The 19,404-nt window shown below is 46.4% G+C and overlaps 7 protein-coding genes and 1 non-coding gene across 8 annotated transcripts; 4 read left to right on the forward strand and 4 right to left on the reverse strand.

Annotated features, from left to right (window-relative positions):
* Nucleotides 1–323: 323 nt before the first annotated feature.
* Nucleotides 324–2,452, reverse strand: F4822DRAFT_415763 (kinase-like domain-containing protein). Its single transcript, XM_051459266.1, has 3 exons — nt 2,056–2,452; nt 1,489–1,997; nt 324–1,425 (listed from the first exon to the last, which is right to left on the reverse strand). The coding sequence occupies exons 1-3, from the start codon at nt 2,281–2,283 to the stop codon at nt 1,023–1,025; spliced, it is 1,140 nt and encodes a 379-aa protein (XP_051310412.1). The 5' UTR covers nt 2,284–2,452; the 3' UTR covers nt 324–1,022.
* On the forward strand, nt 813–917 carry F4822DRAFT_t116. Its single transcript has one exon. It is a non-coding gene; the product is annotated as a tRNA-Ser (tRNA).
* Nucleotides 2,453–4,944: 2,492 nt separating the features above from the next.
* On the forward strand, nt 4,945–5,748 carry F4822DRAFT_433180 (uncharacterized protein; the record flags this gene model as incomplete). The annotated part of the gene is made up of 1 exon (XM_051461789.1): nt 4,945–5,748. The coding sequence occupies one exon, from the start codon at nt 4,945–4,947 to the stop codon at nt 5,746–5,748; it is 804 nt and encodes a 267-aa protein (XP_051310413.1).
* A 540-nt stretch (nt 5,749–6,288) lies between these two features.
* Nucleotides 6,289–8,075, forward strand: F4822DRAFT_415767 (uncharacterized protein). Its single transcript, XM_051459267.1, has one exon. The coding sequence runs from the start codon at nt 6,713–6,715 to the stop codon at nt 7,700–7,702; it is 990 nt and encodes a 329-aa protein (XP_051310414.1). The 5' UTR covers nt 6,289–6,712; the 3' UTR covers nt 7,703–8,075.
* Nucleotides 8,076–8,198: 123 nt separating this feature from the next.
* Nucleotides 8,199–9,830, forward strand: F4822DRAFT_415768 (uncharacterized protein). Its single transcript, XM_051459268.1, has 2 exons — nt 8,199–8,449; nt 8,542–9,830. The coding sequence occupies exons 1-2, from the start codon at nt 8,337–8,339 to the stop codon at nt 9,776–9,778; spliced, it is 1,350 nt and encodes a 449-aa protein (XP_051310415.1). The 5' UTR covers nt 8,199–8,336; the 3' UTR covers nt 9,779–9,830.
* F4822DRAFT_415771 (mitochondrial carrier) lies at nt 9,831–12,008 on the reverse strand. The gene is made up of 4 exons (XM_051459269.1): nt 11,417–12,008; nt 11,274–11,348; nt 10,496–11,097; nt 9,831–10,408 (listed from the first exon to the last, which is right to left on the reverse strand). The coding sequence occupies exons 1-4, from the start codon at nt 11,431–11,433 to the stop codon at nt 10,170–10,172; spliced, it is 933 nt and encodes a 310-aa protein (XP_051310416.1). The 5' UTR covers nt 11,434–12,008; the 3' UTR covers nt 9,831–10,169.
* Nucleotides 12,009–13,151: 1,143 nt separating this feature from the next.
* On the reverse strand, nt 13,152–15,005 carry F4822DRAFT_433184 (uncharacterized protein; the record flags this gene model as incomplete). Its single annotated transcript, XM_051461790.1, has 3 exons — nt 13,152–13,778; nt 13,850–13,943; nt 14,074–15,005. 3 exons carry the CDS (start codon nt 15,003–15,005, stop codon nt 13,152–13,154), a joined length of 1,653 nt encoding a protein of 550 aa, XP_051310417.1.
* Nucleotides 15,006–16,838: 1,833 nt separating this feature from the next.
* On the reverse strand, nt 16,839–19,330 carry F4822DRAFT_368744 (uncharacterized protein). Its single transcript, XM_051456241.1, has 5 exons — nt 19,197–19,330; nt 18,916–19,138; nt 18,348–18,847; nt 16,918–18,296; nt 16,839–16,862 (listed from the first exon to the last, which is right to left on the reverse strand). Exons 1-4 carry the CDS (start codon nt 19,205–19,207, stop codon nt 17,315–17,317), a joined length of 1,716 nt encoding a protein of 571 aa, XP_051310418.1. The 5' UTR covers nt 19,208–19,330; the 3' UTR covers nt 16,839–16,862; nt 16,918–17,314.
* Nucleotides 19,331–19,404: the final 74 nt, after the last annotated feature.

Raw genomic sequence — 19,404 nt, forward strand, 5'->3', positions numbered from 1 at the left:
CTGTGAAATATGTGCTTGGATCTAGCTACGATGGCACACGCGGATATATGGTTATCCCTATCTAACAGCTTTTACAAGCGAAGCTATTGATCGATAAATACCAATCTACGTAGAGCAAAGCCTTACAGTTTAATACCTAATAGAGATAGGATTGTAACTGCCATCTTTTGTGCCCCTTCGTCACGATACTTCGCAAATAAACATGCCATCTAGGTATGGGAGTGGCATCTCTATGGCATACACGGGATATCAGCAAGCACGGATACGCCAGATTTTCACCAGGGATATTAGATTTCTATAGCTAACAGTATTATATATATTCATCTAACTGTTTTCGCGCATGCTTGGGAATAGTTTTGTATTTTGATGTAGAACTTACCCTTGGGCCAGAGATATCATCTTAATCACTCCGAATAGTACACCTCATGTTTTAACGGATATCTACCATGCTTTAATCTGTAATATGAGCGGCGTAAGGTGATACGTGTTTGTTTTCGTAAGTGGTACACCTTTCGATCTTGATTATTGGCCATATCCGCGTTATGGGTCTATATGGTGTACCCTTCATGAGAGCAGAGTGGATACTGTGCAACTTGAAGATAGAAGAAAGGCGGAAAGGAACCATATAAGGTTCTACTAAAATAATTCAAGACCTAAATCTAGAGGGTAGTTATTCAAGATAATCGTATAAGTGTATAGTAGATTCGGGTAGTTCCTGTATTTCACGAATTCATCCAATGTGGGCTCAAGTATAAGCTAACTTTAGAACAAATCGAACAACCATCCGAGTTCCTGCAGAATGTGCGGGTTAGGGCACTTTGGCGGAGTGGTTAACGCGATGCCCTGCTATATCCGAGTATTCGGTAACAGCGAAGGCATTCCCTTCGGGGGCGTGTGTTCGAATCACACAGGTGTCGATCGAATTTTTATTTTTGTCCGAAAGTACCTTTCATCTCATTTAGATGTATCATTTTTGAGATATCTGATCGGTTTTCGGTTTCTTGAAAGCCCCAATGCAGCCCTCACCGGACTTCCCCAAACAGACACCCGAGATCGTTTTCTTCAAACCAGCGACGGTCTTTTTTCCACGCATAAACTATTATGTCTCTTCCCACACGTGCACAATTTTCAACCTGCGTCGGAGTGCCCCAACCAGAAACCACTGTTCCAAAGCTGACAAGATGCGCTCCGAATTGAATCGCTGTGCGGAAAGCAAATTCTTCGCTCACCGCGCCATACCCGTCCACGAATCCTTGGACCATCCATAGACCGGCCGAGATATCCTTATACAGTTTTAACTGGTATAACTCGCCGATCATCTGGCCCACATCGAGGTTTCGTTTCCCTATTTGCGCCATCTCCCAGTCGATAACGAATATCGGCACGTCCACGCCCTCTTGTATGGGACCGCTAGGTAAGAGAATGCTAGTTCTACCGTTAGAAGAGCTCTTGAATGTACGTAACAACATTGAATATGGTAGCACTTACTTCCCCGACCAGAAATCGCCATGAATAACCTGCAACTCGCTCTCATTTTTTAACTCCGCGGCAGTCGCATCCCTAATTTCATCGAAGACACCTTCCACTTCACTTAAAATAGAGGGAAACAGCTTAATCCGATCTAGCAACCACGTGAAATTAATGGTATGCTTTAGCAGCTGCAGTTCCGTATTCTCGGCAACCACGGCGCGCAAGTCCGGCTGTTGCGCCGCCCAATCGTGGAAGTCGCGGAGCCATCGCCCCAGCGCCTTCCCCAACTGTATGCTCTGGCGCTTCGTCGCTTCCGAGTCGGACCCGGCTCCGGCCGCATACGTTTTAAGTGCATAAGATTTTAGGTTACTCCCACTTTCTAGATACTCTTGGACCTGCGTGTTGTTACCGGCGTCAAAATGGTAAAATTTCGGCGTTCGGACTAGGAAGTTGTAAGGATCAATGGAATCGGCCTTGCCTACGATGGTGAAGGCGGATAGCGCACGTAGGCATTCTTCTTCGATTCGCTGTGATGTGTTAGTAGTTAGGTTACACGAATTTACGCTGATCTCGGAGTTTTCGTACACAGCGGGCTAGGGTTATCTTGAAGCTTGGATTATTCGCGATATATTCCTCGGAATGTTTTACGAGAACCTCTTTTGTTCCGTCATCGAGAGGCTGCGATAGGGTTGCGCGATATATAAAATTGGCTGTACCACCCGACAATATATCGAGAGATGATGATTCGTAGGGAGTTCCCTTGAGGCTTGCGAGTACTTTGGATGTAATATTTTCGGAGTTTGTTGACGCCATATTTAATATCCTGGTTTCTTTGCGGATGTGCTGATGAGGGGAACAATTTTAGTCAATGTAGGCTGGGTTAGTGACCATTCTTCAAGACATCGCTGACGAGCACCTGCTATTATCTTTAAATATAAAATCTCCGATGCATCCTAATATCATTTTCATCATCATTATTTTTCCGCCTACGATGGCTAGGCGATCTAAGAGTAAGCAGCCACAATCATTATGATGCAGTTGTAGCCTAGATTGGATCAACCTGCATCGGCCAATGACTCAAGTGCGAGACGCGAGCAATACGAGTGGTGAATTTCTGCATATTGAGCATGTTAGCGCATCTGCGCGCATGCGATGAGTCTATGTTCGCATTTAATTTCTGTATTCGTGATTTGTTGATCTAGGAGATCTTCACGATTTTCAGCACAACTAGTGGCAATAATGATAGATACTCTATCAACAAAGGGAAAGAGGGAAAACAGATGGGGTGACTACTAATATTTACATTTATTTACGGACACGATAAATGCATATCATTGCTATAAGCGAATATAAAGTTCCAAGTTTAGAGATTGGAAAATATCAAAACATACCGCCGACGTGACGGCCAGGTTTGATTGTAGAAATGGAAATTAGTTAATAAACACCTTCTTTATGGCAATACGCGAGGTATGGCACACAATGAAAATGGAAATATCAAAAATTACACGATCTACGATCCACGAGGGATAATAGAGGAGGATCAACACCGCGCTGTGCAATGCAGGTCTTCCCTCTTGAATACAGGAATGCTTGAGCTCCCAGATTCATCGCAAGGTAAGTATACCAAGGGGAAGAGACGAAAAGAACCAAAACAAATGGAGGAAAGCCAGATATTTATACAAATTCTGGGAGCGGTGAAGCGGTTGCCAAGGTGCACACGGACCGCAACAAAATGGCAGAATAAACTTGTTAGCGCCCAATGAGAGAATAAGGTATTGTGGAGACATAGCTTAAAAGTATCTCGCTAGGAAATTAGTATCGGAAATCCACCTGCTCTTTGACAATTCTTCACATTGCACTGAACTGCCCTTTGATTATTCGACGAACAATATTGAAAGCTCCCACTGTTCTGATTTATTTAATTATCTCAAACGCGTATTGGAATGTGGGATAATAAAGTAATTATCCAGTGAGACAAGTGCTGCTTTCCCATTCACATTCTACAGCTGTTTGCTGTCCTTCGCCAGATGTCGTCACATTGTGGAAAAGAATAATACGAGCCAATAAAACCTAGGTCAGGGGTGAGCTGGTCGGCACCTCAAACACCCAATTGTTTCGTTTCCTGTTTGTTACATCCTCCTTCTTCTCCCATTGGTTTATCGCCTCCCAATCCTGACCATAGGGTCCAATTCTTGGGGTTTGAACTGCTTAACCTTTGGTACCAACTTCGTTCATCTACAGGTTATGAACGAGTTATGAGGCAACAGCTGCGAGTGAGATAAACCGATCGCCGTTGGTGGGTTGGCTTTTCCACGCGAGAATGTCCGGGGTTGTGGTGAACTGATGATAGCCAAGAAATTTTCGCTTGCCGGGGTCTAAACAAGTCGAAATGAGCCAGAATGGCAAGCTTGATCTGAATTAGGAAATGCAAGGACTCCTTAACCTTCTCGCTTGCAGAGGGAATTAAGTAAAAAATGTTTCCCGTAGAGTGTTTCCCTCATTAACTCTCGTCCTGCTTGCTACCTTCACCACGTTGTCCACCTTGGTCACCACCTCATTGGGTTCCTCCTGGATCTCAAGTTACCATCGTCATTTCCGACATGGCTTGAATCTTTCTTGTGATTACTACACGACCAGAAATAGAAGCTGTGCTTCGTTCTATTTAACATTCATTCCCGACTCGTTATTTCGCATTGACTGCTTTTTAGTGATTTAATTGCTTCCTATCGGAGCGCCACGGACGCCTCTTCCAATTTATTCTCTTTTTAACATATAATTTCGGTGTTGGGTGGTTGTTTCAGCCTTCTATCTATCGATCTGCCCCCATCCGGTCCGGGCCTGTTGGTTAACCCTCTCACAACTTCGCGTCTCGCGCCATTACCACGCTACTCAAACAGGCTGGCGCCAAGGTCACCTCACCTAGGACTATATACTATATGAAGTATAGTCTACCCCGTGGCACATATTATCCAATTTCCGCTTTCTTGATTTTGGACCCGGCAACCGTTGGTGCATAATTCGGACTTAGAAGGGAAAGGAATTATAGCGATTATCTTCCACAGCGTCTGATGTCAATATCGGCGTAAAAGATCTATTTATCGAAAATCGTCGATCTTAAAGCAAGTTGCTATAGGAAAGTGGGAAGCGAAAAGCTACGATATTTAACTATATCGTCCAAGAAACGCAGTGGCCTTGACACACGCGACACCTCATTGGGTGTGATTGTGGTCTTGCCGTCATTCACAGTATCCTGACACAGATCGCGTTTCGGCTTGTCGGTTCACTCGATTAAGCTAGACCTAAGCTGTATCTGAATTCTGGGCTGGGACGTCAGTGGATATTCTAGAAGGATAGTTGCCTTGTAGATCTTCTTCAGTACTTCAAACAAATCTCGCGGGCTGTCGCTTTTGACAACTGGTCAATAACAACCTTGCGCTAGAAAACAATCTCTTGCGCAAGGAATCTTCATTAAAGATGGCGTCGAGTCGGTCACAGTCGCGACGGCGACTTCTGGACTTTTTATTGCTGTTAGCTGTGGCCTCAACGTCTTCGGCTCTCAACTTATCGCAGTTCCAGGTTATCACATCGAGTCAAATACCGAAACGTTGTATCCGCGCCTACCAAACCGAGATAGCGGGTTGTACAAGGAACGACTTTACGAATGGAAGACAATGTTCGTCGAGTTGTGTGAAAGGATTACAGGCAACAACAGATCTTATTGGCGATGCTTGCGGAGATCTCAATGTTACCCCGAATTCGTTGCTTGGAATCGTGTTATTGGGGAACTTAGTGGAGGTGTTATGTCCCGGATATCAAACCACAACGGTGACCAAGACAGTCAAGCCGTCATTGACATCAGGGTTTTCAACAATAGTCCCTGCGCCTACCATTACATCAGTGGATACCAACACAAATGCCAATACTAAGACAACCAAAACGTCACAAAAGGCAACTCAAACTAATGAGGCATCAACGACAGTACAACAAACAAGTCAAGAAACTCAACCAGCGCCAACCACGAGTGCGAACCAAGACACATCATCGCCTTCAAATACCGATGCTACTCAAACACAAGATACGGCGCAATCCAGTGCGACTAATCAGCCGGCACAGTCATCGTCTTCATCTGACGATGACTCGGATACACCAACACCTTTTATAGGTGGTAGTCCATTCGATCCTGCGCCTATTCAAAGCTCAGGCAATACTTTACATCTGGGCTTCTGTATAGAAACCTTCATGGCCACCATCTTCAGTGCTATCTTATTGTTACGGTAGCATTATGCATAAGCACGGCTATTAGAGGATGTATGGATGTATACCTAGGTTATGTACGAGTATTGGTAATGTTTAAAATAAGGATCGAAGCGGAGGGAATAACTAGTTCGAATCACGAGAGGATTGGGTTGATACCTTGGTGAAGCACTGTATGAGATGGGTGGTGTGAAAGGATGGATGGCTGGAAACAACTGTAATGTTGAACGTTTTTTGATACCAAACAAGCGAGGGTTCTTGGGTTGGATCTCGCTGTTTTGTACAATAGAAACCCCCAAACTACCTACCTAGACAACTTAGAAACGAAGAGATGTCATAAGAACAAAATAACTCACTCAACTCTTGAAATGAAAATGCTAGTGATCTTGTCCCGAGTTGCCGAATATCGGGATAGATGCATGTTAGTTAAAACCCATAATGGTTTAGCGAGGTCGGAAGAATAGAAGGCGGTGAGATTCTGCCAATCTGCCTAAACTGCTATTGGTTAAAGGTGTACAGTAGCCCACTCCGAGCCGGAGTGCCGAGGTAAGGGACTCGTAATACAATTTAGGTGCATGTCACTGCTGTTACTGCGCTGAATATGTTACATGCTATTACTACTACGCCTTGTAATCAACAACGCTGGCGTTTCTTCAACACCTACCATATGGTTGTATGAAGAATCGGGTAGTGGTGAAATTTGCTTTTTCCTTTGCTTGAAATAATAAATTTATTCTTTTTATTGTTTCATCCTATTATATCTCAAGCGTTCTCGCGCTTTGTTAGATTCTAGATTGCGGTCATTGGTCGATCTATTATCCATCGATCGATCTGTCTTATACCATTACCATTAGCATCTCCCCCCTTTTATCGATAGCGGAGCATCATCGTCGCATTGCATTAATCTACATTGTGCATTTTGACTTATACAGCTCATCTACTATCTACACATATATACAATCAACCCACAAGACTCGATCTATCCAAAATGAGCTCCACCGAAGCCGTCGTCCCCTCCACAGCGGACCTACCATCCGGGGACCCAATCCCCTCCGCCAGCGCCGCACCGCCATCCAAACCGCGCCCGTTCCCAATCCGCGACGTCATCGCCGCGGCGCCCTCCAACATCGATGCTTTCCTAGCGCACGTACAGCGCTGTCTTCAGACACCCTCCGGCATCGACACAACCCTCCTCTTCCTATGCTACGCCTCGCGCCTCTCAGCCGGTATCCTCGAATCCGTCTCGCGCCCCGCGATCAAGCGCTCCGCGCAACAACTCCTCGCCCTCGCCGCTAGTCTCCCGCCCTCTGCTACTTTGGTGTTTACTAGCAAGACGTTTCCGTCGCATGGCGTGACGGTGATCCTGGAGTTGGCGAAGAGGTTGAGGGCTTTTAGTGCGATGTTGAGTGAGGTGCGCACGTTTATGCGGTTGTGGGGGCTGTTGAATATGTACTTCTGGCTAAGACGGCTTGTGCTGGAACGGAGAGCTAGGAAGGCTGCGCAGAAGGAGGGTGTGGAGGTGAAGAAGACGGATGCTGTTGAGACGACAATTTCTTGGTTCCAGCTTTCTACTTGCATCGTCTTTCAGGCGCTCGAGAATGGCGCGTATCTCTCGTCTAAGGGCGTTTTGGGTTGGTCTCCGACGACCCAGCGCCGTGCCTCATTATGGAGCGCCCGTTTTTGGGCTGCGTTTGTGGGAGTTGAGGTCGGAAGACTGTTCTATGAGTCGCATAAACGCGGATCGCGCACTAGGGCTGAGAAATTCGGTGATGGAAAGACAGCGGCCGAAGTCGAGGCGGAAGAAACTGAATGGGCAAGTACATGGCGCAGGACTGTGACGAGGAATTTGGCCTGGGCCCCGCTTACCCTGCATTGGAGCACGGAGGGTGGATTACTAGATGATTTGGCGGTGGGGGCGCTGGCATGTGTGCCGGGCGTTCTCGGGATTAGGGATTTGTGGAGGAGAACGGCGGAGTAAAGCTCATCTTGAACGTATGGTGTTTAATAGTGTAGGATTTGGGTGAAAGGTTGGGGAATATAGGTTTAAGACCTATATCTGAGACGTGATGTAGGTCTCGAAGGAGCAGGCCATTGTCACTGGCTTCTTTACATCGAAGCATTAGGAAGATAAAACTTCCTACATTTGGGGTTAGAAGGCTTTCATCTTTATATTGCTACGTAAAGCGGATTTCATAGCACGTATAGACCACCAAAATGCCCGGCCGAATATTGCGTTGGCTCTTGATAGGGGCTACAATAGAGGCCTATACATTTTTTTTTTTAAAAAAAAATGACCTCGGCCAAATACAACGATAAATAAAGTGGAAGTCAATTATATCTATCACATTTAACTTTTGAATCTATTAAATTTTCAAAGTAGGTTGAAAGCTAGAAGTATAACTTCAGCAGGAACAGCACTATAAATGTGGGCCACGTGATCACCGGAGCAAGAATTTCTCAGTGAGTCAAATCTAAACCGATCAATAACTTTCAACAAATTCAATTATACAATCAAATATTCCATTACGATAGCGAAAAGGGACCTCTCGAACCACATCGAAAGCGCCCTATATTATTTTGAAAAACTTATCCGAAGTGGTGGATTTGACCCGATGACGACAACGGCAGCACCTCCGGCCGAGACGGCGGGGTTGTCTCGGCCGTGTAATCGGTGCAAGGAACAGGAAGGCACGATAGATCTTCGGGGCGCCGAGGTGGTATGCAAGTACGTACCTGACTTCACCAGCTATACACCGAGATATATATCTATTTCTCCTCTTCATTTAATCATCTATTTATATGCTAATGTCTTACAAGGTCTTGCTTCGCATACTACGTCACCACCAAAGCCGTCAAGCGGCTCGAGGTACTTCAGAGGGAAACCGCTAGTCCTATTCCTCCCCGTGGCAGTAACGGGCCAAAGAGTCAGAGACGGACTCAACGTTATTTAATCGCATTATCGTGCGGACCTTCATCTACAGCATTGTTACATGTTCTATTTGAGAACCTCAAACAGCAGCGTGCTCGAGGACGGAAGGTTGCGCGGTTTGAATATGTCGCTGCGCACATCATTGATGACACTTCATCCACCCCAGATAGTGCGGAAGATTTATTATCATCATACCGCGCGCAATTTCCAGACTTAAATCTCGTATCTATCCCTTTGAGTTCTGCTCTTGATCTCACGTCTATCAACTGGGTCTCTCTCCCTTCCCCCACCACTTCCCTAGACTCCGCCCCCACTCCACCCCAACGCTTATCTCAAATCCTACATCATCTTCCCTCCACCACTTCTCGTGCTGATGTCCGACGTTTCCTAACACGGCATCTACTCGTCGCCGCCGCCGTATCCCATAACTGCGACGCCTTACTCTTAGGCCACAGCACGACATCCTTAGCAGAGCTAACACTATCCGAAGCCGCCAAGGGCCGTGGATTCTCACTCCCTTTTCTCGTCAACGATGGCTCCATACCTCTCCCGGCCAATCTAGACCTATATACAAGTCTAGGGACAAGTACAAACAGCCCAGTCAGCAACGAGTCTAAACCTACTCCCGCTACAACATCCACAACCCTACCAATATACAGTCCCCTCCGAGAACTCTTCCGCAAGGAACTTATAACTTATCTGCGCGATAACGCTCACCCTCTCGCAGAGCTCCTACATCTCCTTCCGTCCACTGATACCTCTTCCGCCACAAATACTGCCACTACCGCTCCAGCAGTAGTATCCCACCGCGATCTAAGCATCGACGAGGTACTCTTGCGCTACTTCGCCGACGTCGAGACTAATTACCCATCCGTCGTCGCCAACGTAGTACGCACGACAGGGAAGCTACTACGCCGACCTAACGATACCAACTTCAATGATGGAGATGGGGAGGTAGAGTCCTGCGGGCTATGCGGAACGGCGTTAGATGAGCTAGGAGATGAGCGTTGGAAGGGGGAGATCGGCGAAAGAGAGCAAGAGGAGATGGCCGACGGCAACGATGATGGAGTAAAGAAGCCAAAATCGAAATTATGTTATGGGTGTGAAAGATCAGTACACGGATAGCATATAGCACTTATCACCTAACAATAAAATAAACCAAAACTTGAAAATGAATATTTATTCACCGACACCTTTTGGTTTGAACTCCTATCTACCTCCCATATATGAGGAAGCTACTTCAGTGACAGCATATATGTAATTTGACTTTTCCGTGTCTAAGAGTACTCCGAACCTAGCATTTTCGAGTATTTATAGGTAGTTAGGTCCATTGTCGATCCGCAATCCCCTCTATAACGGATTCATTGTAGTCACCGACTGGTATTGCAATCATGATACGAATATTCAAGTGGATCTCGCGGAAGATCCTACTTTCTAGACCATACCCTCATCTTTATTCCTCCCCTGATCATTTGTGCCGTCGCTGTCTCATTTAACTTGGCTTAGTTTAGTAGCCTCAAGCTTTGCCTAGTGGCGAAGCCGGTAATATCCTCTTCTCGATCTTGCGCACGAGCTTGTTCGTCTGTTCTGCCAAACTTAGAGTTAAGATGGTATGCGGTAATATTCGGGCCAAATGGGGTAAAAAGCCTTTGTATATAGCAAAGAAACCTTCAGTCCTGATCGTTTTGCCTAGGCAGTCAAAGACACCCTTATATAAGTTGCCGTTTTGGTTATATAGTCGGGACATAATTGTGTCTGGTTAACCCGTTAGTAGCAAATTCATATGAACGGGCCTCGGTGGCTAGAAATGTTACAGAGGCGGAAATAGGCAAGATGACGTACCGGGCGGATGCATAAAACAACACACGACGAATCCCGACACCGTACTACTTGCCAAATGCAACGGCGCGCCCTCCTCCATCCCCAAATGCCTGACCAACCGTCTCTTCGCAAAGAAATATGTTGGCAACTGCACCGAACTACCAAAACCCGTCCTTATCATCGCCGCACCGACACCACGGTATAATCCACCAAAGCCCTCGGCTTTATAAATCTGCGAAAGGCCATCGAACGCATTGCGATAATTATGCTGCGTTCCCACAGGCAAGAAAGGCGAGAAACTTTGTAACCTCGTCTTGACTAAGAAAAACGGGCTACCCGCCGCGGCTCCGATGATACCGGACGATGCGCCGCAGAACATGTTAATACCCAGGTTTTGCTTGGTACCGTCTTTGAGAAGTAGCGTGGCAAGACCATTGCGCATTGGCTCGTAAAAACCGAGTCGACATCCGTTCAGCAGGACTTGGTAGACGTATGCGCATCCAATACCCCGATATATGCCGCGCAGACCCTCGTTCCGTACGATGACGCCGACGCCGTGGAAGGGCCCACGGTAGTGGTGTGGTTGGTGGCCTTTCGTTTGGAGTTCGCCTTGAAGCTGCATTCTGTAGCATTGTTCCGTGTCAGCCAAGAGCTTCTTTCCAGATTTTCCCATGATCACAATTCGACATATGATATAGGTATAGACCCGAGTCATGCGAAACTGCGTTGTTATACGCGATCCACCAAAAGCCATGTGCACGAAGGGATGAACGAACGAACGAAACAAAGGTATGCGTACCGAATCTTAACCGTCTCGAAGGGATGTGTTGCCGTGACAGCTCCGACGGCAGCTATACCGCCGGCCACGAAGGCACTGCAGATCTCGGAGTTAGCCTTTTTCGAAGCTTTAACAAAGAGTTATAACTCGACAACCCTACATACCCAGCAGTAGTCGACATGATGCCCTCGTCCCAAGTACTCCGTTTACTCGCTCCCCGTCCAACTCGGAATTGCTCTCGTCTCGAGAACCTATCTCCCCCGGTAGAATTATGTCGTCGTGGTCGAAAGTCTTTGGCAAGTCACCAGAATTGTCTTGCACGGTAGTGGTGGAAATTGACTCGGCGCAACGAGAAAAAAAAGGGAACCCGAGACCGTTACCGCACATGCAAGTTAGATCGATTGAATCGGTATTTGATTCTAGCTAGGTAGCTACCTCGCTAAGCTGTGTTCCCGAAGTACTGGGTTTCAATTTGCCGAGTAGCTTGTGTGTGGTGGGGAGGAGTACGATAGAACCGAGCAGTCGGGTGGATTGCCTGCCGTATAGGAAGGGCGGGATGATGAAAGAGAAGAGAATTAGGAGCTATGAATACATGGTTTATTCATTTTACAGTATTAAGTAAGATAGGGCTAGTTGATTAAATAGTTAGGCTGGTTCTTGTTCGTGTCTGACAGCTAACAATGAATCCATTGAAGACAAAATATATTAGTGACTTCTATTCTGCGTGTAATAAAATAAAGGTATAAGCTCCGAGGATTGCCGATCCGCGGTTGGTTCCTTCGATTTTAATCAATACTCCGAGCTCGCTGATCCCACAATTATACTAAAAGAACTTAAAAGAGCTAAATTAAAGGTGGTAATTTCCTAAATTTCCTAAATTATCATTAGCAGATGTGTGCATGCGACCTAGCAAGGTACATTAGCTTTCTTTAGCCATGCGTCTCTTTTCGCGTACCTTCCCCACTACGAGCTTGTTGTACGGACTTAACGGGACACAAGTACGACCGTCTCGATTAGTAAGCTTATCGTATAGGGCTGTCTCACGAGTTGTCATCGAAGTCATCGAGTGTAATCGAAACCATGTAACCCACATATACCTGATGTTGGGTCATTCACACACTTCATTTTTCAAAAAGCGATAAGGCCCAACGGTGTAAGTCAGGTCGAGTGTCAATTCATTGTTATGTCCGATTCAACCTTGATATCATTGATGCCGTTCAGCATATACCAGACTCCCTTATACCGTGGCCGATCCCTCCCCGCGCGCGCCTAGCCTCGGAATGCATTCTATACTTTACACCGCCCATGGACACATGCTTCGTAGAACCATAGATATATCCTACCAAAAAAAAGGAAAACAAAAAAGATGACATATAGCTCGTGAGAAAAGCGCCCAGAGCCTCCAACTTCAAGCGCTTGTGAAAATGCGAGTCCTTAGTCCCCGGGGAGAATAACTTCTCTGCCCTATATCATCAAAACTCCTAGTACCACGCCGAGCTTCCATGCGTATGGTAGATGTAAATAACGGATCCGACATGTAGGATCTTGTGATTCAACTCTCACTTCGTTCATCGAATAGGGGACTCGGTACATGGGGCGATACGCAGTTACCGTTAATGCGAAAACAAGTATCGCCCATCACTCTCTTTTGACAATCCTTCTCATTCGTGATGACCTATAAATCTCCAACGTGGGCTATGAACTACATGGGAACTACCATCCTATGTCTCGACGACGGGATGTGTTATCTTCAAACTTAGCGACGTATTCGCAAAGTCTGAGTTCCCTGGTAGTAATTAGCTGTGTAGTTCCATCCAAGATGAACCTATACTACCTCTTCAAATCATCAAGATGAACCGACGGCTAACTTAGGCAACAAGTAGAAGAGCTGTAGACGCCCTATGATCTCTCAACTCCTGCTTGTGCTGCTGCGTCTAGACTACTCATGCCATTTCGCCTAGTGCTCTCTTGGCTCACTCGTGAAGGGTTACCATCGAAAACCCAAGGACCTGCGTCATTACGGGGGGTAATTGGGCCTTCGGTGGCGTTGGTCAAGGGATTATTGTTTGGCGAAGGCGTTCGGTTTGTTGCGGATCGGTCGCCGCTAATACGAGGCGTTGCGTTCGGTATTGGAACGGGTTCCGTTACGGTATGCCTCGTTGAGACGGCTTGTGAGACTGCAGCAACTGTGGCAGGATCGAGTTGCATCGTCATCTCGCCTACGTCACCATCGCTGGATGATTGCTGTGCATCACCGTTGCTATTCACCGGTGAAGGGACCGATGATGCGGCATCGTCATTCGATTGTGACGCGGGGCCAACGGATTTTTCTTCCTGGATGTCATCCACGCCTGAATCTAACTGCTGCCATTCATCTGACGGCTCGTCCACTTCGGCGTCTAGGTCGGCGGTAGCTCGGCAGTTTGGGCATATAAAAATTGGCCACGATGGTCCATTTAACATCTCGCGGATACATTTATAATGCCATGTATGGGAGCAAGGAGCAACGAAAAGAGACTGGCAAGGCTGTGAGGCAAAGATATTAATATGGCTATGTCTCCGAACATAACACTTAGGGATGGAATCGTGTAACATACTGCAATTGCGTTCAGACAAATAGAGCAATCTTGCGCATGGGCGGAAGTTGCCGCTGTCGAAGTCAAATCTCGTAGGCGCTTGTGTGTTGCCATACTAATATATCGTTAGTCCTATACCCATATAAAATAGAAGACACGCAACGTGGAAACTAGGGTGAGGGTCGGAGATCCGAATCTTGCGGAAAGCGTCCCGGTAGGACGAGAGGACTGTTGGTGAAACGTACTTGAAGGTGTTTGGCTTTGATTGCCAACCTCTGTTAAGTTCTATGCGCATCTTTACGCATCGATATATCATCTCCTCTCCGCCCTTGAAATCGATTCCTAGTTGTACTATATCGCCATCGTTGATCGGAAACGGCTTCGACTCGGTACCCGGAGCACTTAGGCGGATATGATTCAAAAACGTACCAGAGGAACTCTTAACATCTTTAATGAACCATTTTCCCTTTTCGAACCAGAACTCGCAGTGCCGACGACTCACGACCTTGCTCTTAAAGCCCACCGGAGCGGCGGAGGGCGTGTTGATCGGCACAGGAGCGTGGTTCTCCCTCTCCGAGTATCGACCGACCTTAATGGTTTCCTTTCCTGTAGGTAACGTACGCGAAATCGGAGTAAACGAGAGGGAAGGTCGATTTGATCGTGCATCGTAAAATGCGGAGAAGCGTATGGTCGGTAACACATCGTGGGCGAGATCGCCCGTCGTTGCTGATCGTGTTCTCGTCATATCTGCGTCGGATGATTGGTCTAGGTTTTCGGGATGAGTGTTCGGATCGGATCGTGAATTTAGTAAGGCTTCAGAGGCAGCCTCAGAAAATTTGCTAGTCCGGCGACGGTGAGTCCTGCTCGAATCGTTGGTTGTTGTGTGTGCGTCTGCTGTTGTATTGAGTGGGTCCGAGTCGACCTCACGAGGCACGGCGGAGCCCGAGGGGTGACCGGAGTTGGTGGGGGACGAAGTGGACGGGATTGATGTGTCGTGGGGAGTGGTTCTGTTGTGATGAACAAGGCTGGCGGTGTCGCGCGACAAAAGATGAAGGTGAATTAAACCTCGAAGCCTGCTGCCTCGACCCGGAGATGAAGGAGGAGCCGGTGGAGCGGTTGTAGAAGGTGCGAGAGGCGGGAAAAGGCCCGTTGGTGGCGGCGAAGGCTGTGTGAACATTTATTATGGTTTTTATGTGGGAGTCCAGTTGAAGGGGAATCGGATGGGGCTTATAGGAAGAAGATCCTCCCAAGGTCCAAGGGCCGGCCGTATGATTGACGAACGGTAGACCGTTGTTTTAACTAGTATAAAACCGAAAACAATTTACGACGAATCGTAACGGAAGAAATTTCCAACATCAATTTCAAGTGGAGGAAAATAGGGCTCGTTTCTCCCAATTATTTCTCTTTTACTCAAGTATTTTGCGCAGGAAATCGAAATCGAGTAACGGTAAAACGTAGGAGTGGTTACTGATATCTGAAAAAGGACCCTTTCGCAGTGGGCAGTGTGGGGAAACTGAACTTGGGGGGTATTTCGGTCCCCTCGAGGTCTTATGGTTCGCAGGACGCGATGCGGAGTCGGGTGATCACTTGTCTAGGCCAGGCCAAACGTGGAACCAGGTAGTTGTTTGCATTAAGTGTTGATCTCCAGTTTAGGATGTGTAGGTTTGTGTATATGCGATTGTTGTTGTTGTTCTTCTTTTTTCTTAATTATTAACTACGGTCCTAGTTGTCGATAGCAAGAGAGTTACGCTGTTGTAGAACAAAATACAATGGAAAAGTAGGAAGGAATACAAGAAAAAAGAATGGATCGGACATGGACGAGAATGCATGTATTATTCCATGTACAAAGTGGAATTACCAGGAACATTTGAAATTTTAAAAAAAACTTAACTAGAACATTTAATCAACCAAGGCCGAGAAAAAAACTGGCAGGTCTTACTTCAAGAACTGACGACATTGCTGTTTCTCTATTGATTAAGGTACTGTCTTACATGAAGTATCTAAGTACCGTAATGGTACAGTACAGTATCTACAATTATAGAGGTATGTACAATACTTACAAACATATTATTTATACGTTGGCAGCTTCACACAATTTACTTCAAATGCTGTAGGCAATTGTAGGTAATACATAGGCATTCATGGGATAGCCGTTACAATTCTGACAATAATATACCTAAGTTGGCTTATGGGTAAATTTTAGAAACATACCATGCCAGATGAGGGAACGTAATTGCAACCACTATTACTTTCTACCCTAGTTTTAGGTACCTTTAATGCCTACAACGCCTACATTACCTACCTCATTGGTACGTTATGTACATCATACCATCATACGCTACATATGTAGGTAACCTTGGAGGCTAAGGGCTTTCGATAAAGAAAATCCGTACGTACATGTAAAAAATAGGTACATGAAAATCCTACGTGTACTACCTGGGGTAGACACCTAGTTGTAAGCAAGTACAAGTATAGGTACAGGTACAAATACACCAAAATTACTATCCATTATCTGCCTTTCGTACGTCATAGGATCACCTCGCCCTCCTCATTCTCCTCGCCTACTTTGCCGCGGTCGAATAGGATGTAGTCAATAGATAATAACTAATATGCCATTCTAAAAGCCTGCATGCCTTCTCTGCAACATCATGGAGCTAGAAACATGCAACTGGGGCGAAAAATTTCAAAAAAAAGTTGACCCGAAGCCACCAAACAGTAGTGCGTGGTATATTATGTGTTAGTCTTATTTACGGAAAACCTATGGCTGCTTGCGATTCGTGGCCTGTCAATGGTGGGGTTTCAACTGGAGTCAACTAAAAAAGCTACGATGTCTCAAACCATCTCCGCTTGGCGGTGGAGGAATATTTCTGTACCATCATGTTAGGCGTACCGAGGATTCGGAGAACCCAGCAAGCCTCCTAACCTAGCAGCCTAGGAGAAACCGGACAAGACTAATAAAAGCCCTTTGTTTCGCCCTCGGCCGCTTCAGAATATTCTATAAGCACTACGTAACTGACACAATATTCGGGCCAACCTTGTCTTTCCGGTTAGCTCGGTTTACTTATTTGCTTTATTAGTGACTTCGTTACCTAGTTGGTAGGATCGCAATCTTGAAAGTTTTAGGAGCTTTGAAATCCGTAATGTTTATGCGCAATAGTACCTATTAATAAGGGCATCGCAAATCCTAACATAGCATTAATTGTTCCATGATGCTAGATAACAAAGTATTCGCCTAGAAACACGCACCTCTTGCGTTAGGTATTATCCACAATGTCTTCACTCATTCCCCAGGTGCTCAAATGAATCGATTTGCTCGACTCCTGCTCGACTCTGAATTCGCGCAATCCGCGAGGTGAAAAGGAATTAGCATAGCCACCGTAACGCCTTTGCCACCGGACCCTGAAATCCCTTAAACCATTTCAATGACGATGAAAACTTAAGTCTATGCCATGACGGTTAGACAGAGGGAAGGGAGAGAACACCCCCTTATTTTGCGGTTTTCTGCTTCTTTGCCTTGGGCTTCTTCTCCACTTCTTCCTCGTCAGCCATTTCCTCGTCCCCATCTTCATCCTGTCCACCATCAACATCACTCTCTCCACTTCCAGAACCGGACGATTCGTGAGCCGAATCGTATTCCTCGGCCACATCACTTTCACTTTCGGCCTGGAAATCTTCGTCGACGCTCTCTTCATCCTCGTCAGCTGAACCGCGATCCGCTCTGGCGCCGACTACCTCCTCTTCAGATTCGTCCATGGCTTCCTCGCGGAGGGCTGCAGCTAGTAGATTGGCGTCTTCGTCGATCTCGTTCTTAACGCGTAGACCCTTCAATTTGAAGAAACTTTCGAGCGCCTTCAGATCTTCCCTGTTAATGTTGCTGAACTGATGTGACGGCCCGCCGCTCTTCATATGAACTGCGATATCAAAAGTCGACAACGCGGAGACTGCGCCGCTAACACGGGAGAAAACAATTGAGGATGTTTGATCGTAGGATACGTAGGTCGCAGGCTTTGGCACGAACATGAAAGCCTTTTCGAGACAGTACAAGAATCCTTCGGCCGCCTTGATGGAGCACTTGATACCGAATTGATTTCGGTGCGTCATGAAATCCTTGGCCGGGGAAGTGATCTTCTTGTTGGCAAGACCCTTGAAAATGTAGGTAATGACCTGGTGTAATGGTTGTTCGTAGTGTGGTTGTAAGCGGTCCTTGTACTGCTCATTTAGCTGCTCTTCGGTGAGGTTGAGATCAATAGTCACTTCCTCGTCCTTCTTGGCTTGCATAACGATGAACGGATATCTCGTTTGTCCCTGGCGCAGGGGTGGGTCGAGTCCTATACACAACATAAAGTGTAGTTCGTCTGGCTTCGGAAGGACCATAAACTTCTTGATAGCCTCGTACTGAATCTTGTAATCGTAAGTCTTACCACGGAGGCGGAAAGACGCCTCGTACATATCGATATCGAAACGACCACTACAAAATAGTGAGTAAAGCTCATAATTTAAGTTAAGAAATAAGACGAACCGTGGTGTAAGGTGCAAGACTTCCAAGAACGTAGCGATCGCATCGCCTGCAGTCTCACCAATCTCGGCCTTGTCCATAAGAGTCTCATAAAATAGAGTCGCGGCATTCTTCTCCTCTTCTGCGCCGCTTCCCGCTTCTTCTCCTTCCGTCTCTTTACGAGTGGTTGTACCGGGAATGTAAAAACGCATTTCTACAAGCTGATCTTTGCCCGCGCCAGACTTCTTTCCACGACCTCGCGCACCACCCAAGTGTCCATTTGTGCCTGTATCATCTTCATTCGAAGCGGCAAACTCGACGGCGACTTCGTTGCGACCAGCAAGGTTGGTGTTGGAAATTTCGGAGTATGGGATCTCGAATGAGGGCTTGTTCTGGACGTTAAATACGAGTTCGGCCTTGCTAAATTCTGTCTTTCCCCAATTCCAGCCTCGTAGTGCGTGCTCCTTCGGGTCAAGATTTATGCTGTACCAATTCTTGAAGATCTTGCTCAAGCGCTCTAGGTCCTATGATGATAGAGATGGTCAATTATGGTTGCTATGATTAAATAGCTTGATATTTTGGTTTCTCTCACTTCCTGTTGAAAACCATCAAGGTGAACGAGCTCTGAAGATCGCTTCAGAATTTTGACTTCGTAGCCTTTCGCGGCTCGACTCCATTGCGCATAAGCGATATCGCCGCGATCGAGAGTGAATGTGTTGCCGCCTGCTGAGGGTTTCCAGCCCAGACCGTTCTCGGCGAATCTGCACTTGCCGGACTCCTTGGAGAGATCCAGGAAGATATTATCAAAATTCTCACTGTCGGTTCGTTCTAATTAGTTAAATGAATCGCAAGATGGCTTAAGGCCCTACTTACAAAGCCGCCATATTGATGATCAGAGTGGTGAAATGTTAGGCTTTTGATGAATCGGACTGCAAATGCGGCGACAGCTAAAAAACTGTCTGTTGGGTTTTAAGAGGAAAAAGTTCAGAAAGCAGCGCGTCGACGCGGTACCTAAAGCTAAGCTACTTAGTATGGAACTTTGAACTTTTTGGCGTAAATTGAACACGTGATCCAGTTAGGT

The sequence above is a fragment of the Hypoxylon trugodes genome (genome assembly GCF_022578975.1).
Source record: "Hypoxylon trugodes strain CBS 135444 unplaced genomic scaffold F4822scaffold_9, whole genome shotgun sequence".
Lineage (NCBI taxonomy): Eukaryota > Fungi > Ascomycota > Sordariomycetes > Xylariales > Hypoxylaceae > Hypoxylon > Hypoxylon trugodes.

Excerpts from the sequence above, each read along its gene's own strand:
- F4822DRAFT_415763 (XM_051459266.1), bottom strand. The coding sequence starts at position 2,283 with ATGGCGTCAACAAACTCCGAAAATATTACATCCAAAGTACTCGCAAGC. Across the intron at positions 1,998-2,055 it reads AGATAACCCTAGCCCGCTGT|CGAATCGAAGAAGAATGCCT; the intron begins GTACGAAAACTC and ends AACACATCACAG. Across the intron at positions 1,426-1,488 it reads GGCGATTTCTGGTCGGGGAA|CATTCTCTTACCTAGCGGTC; the intron begins GTAAGTGCTACC and ends CGGTAGAACTAG.
- F4822DRAFT_415767 (XM_051459267.1), top strand. The coding sequence starts at position 6,713 with ATGAGCTCCACCGAAGCCGTCGTCCCCTCCACAGCGGACCTACCATCC.
- F4822DRAFT_415768 (XM_051459268.1), top strand. The coding sequence starts at position 8,337 with ATGACGACAACGGCAGCACCTCCGGCCGAGACGGCGGGGTTGTCTCGG. Across the intron at positions 8,450-8,541 it reads GGCGCCGAGGTGGTATGCAA|GTCTTGCTTCGCATACTACG; the intron begins GTACGTACCTGA and ends ATGTCTTACAAG.
- F4822DRAFT_415771 (XM_051459269.1), bottom strand. Across the intron at positions 11,098-11,273 it reads TTCGAGACGGTTAAGATTCG|AATGCAGCTTCAAGGCGAAC; the intron begins GTACGCATACCT and ends ACAATGCTACAG. Across the intron at positions 10,409-10,495 it reads TTGTTTTATGCATCCGCCCG|ACACAATTATGTCCCGACTA; the intron begins GTACGTCATCTT and ends CGGGTTAACCAG.
- F4822DRAFT_368744 (XM_051456241.1), bottom strand. Across the intron at positions 18,848-18,915 it reads TTGATGGTTTTCAACAGGAA|GACCTAGAGCGCTTGAGCAA; the intron begins GTGAGAGAAACC and ends CTATCATCATAG. Across the intron at positions 18,297-18,347 it reads GTCTTGCACCTTACACCACG|TGGTCGTTTCGATATCGATA; the intron begins GTTCGTCTTATT and ends ACTATTTTGTAG.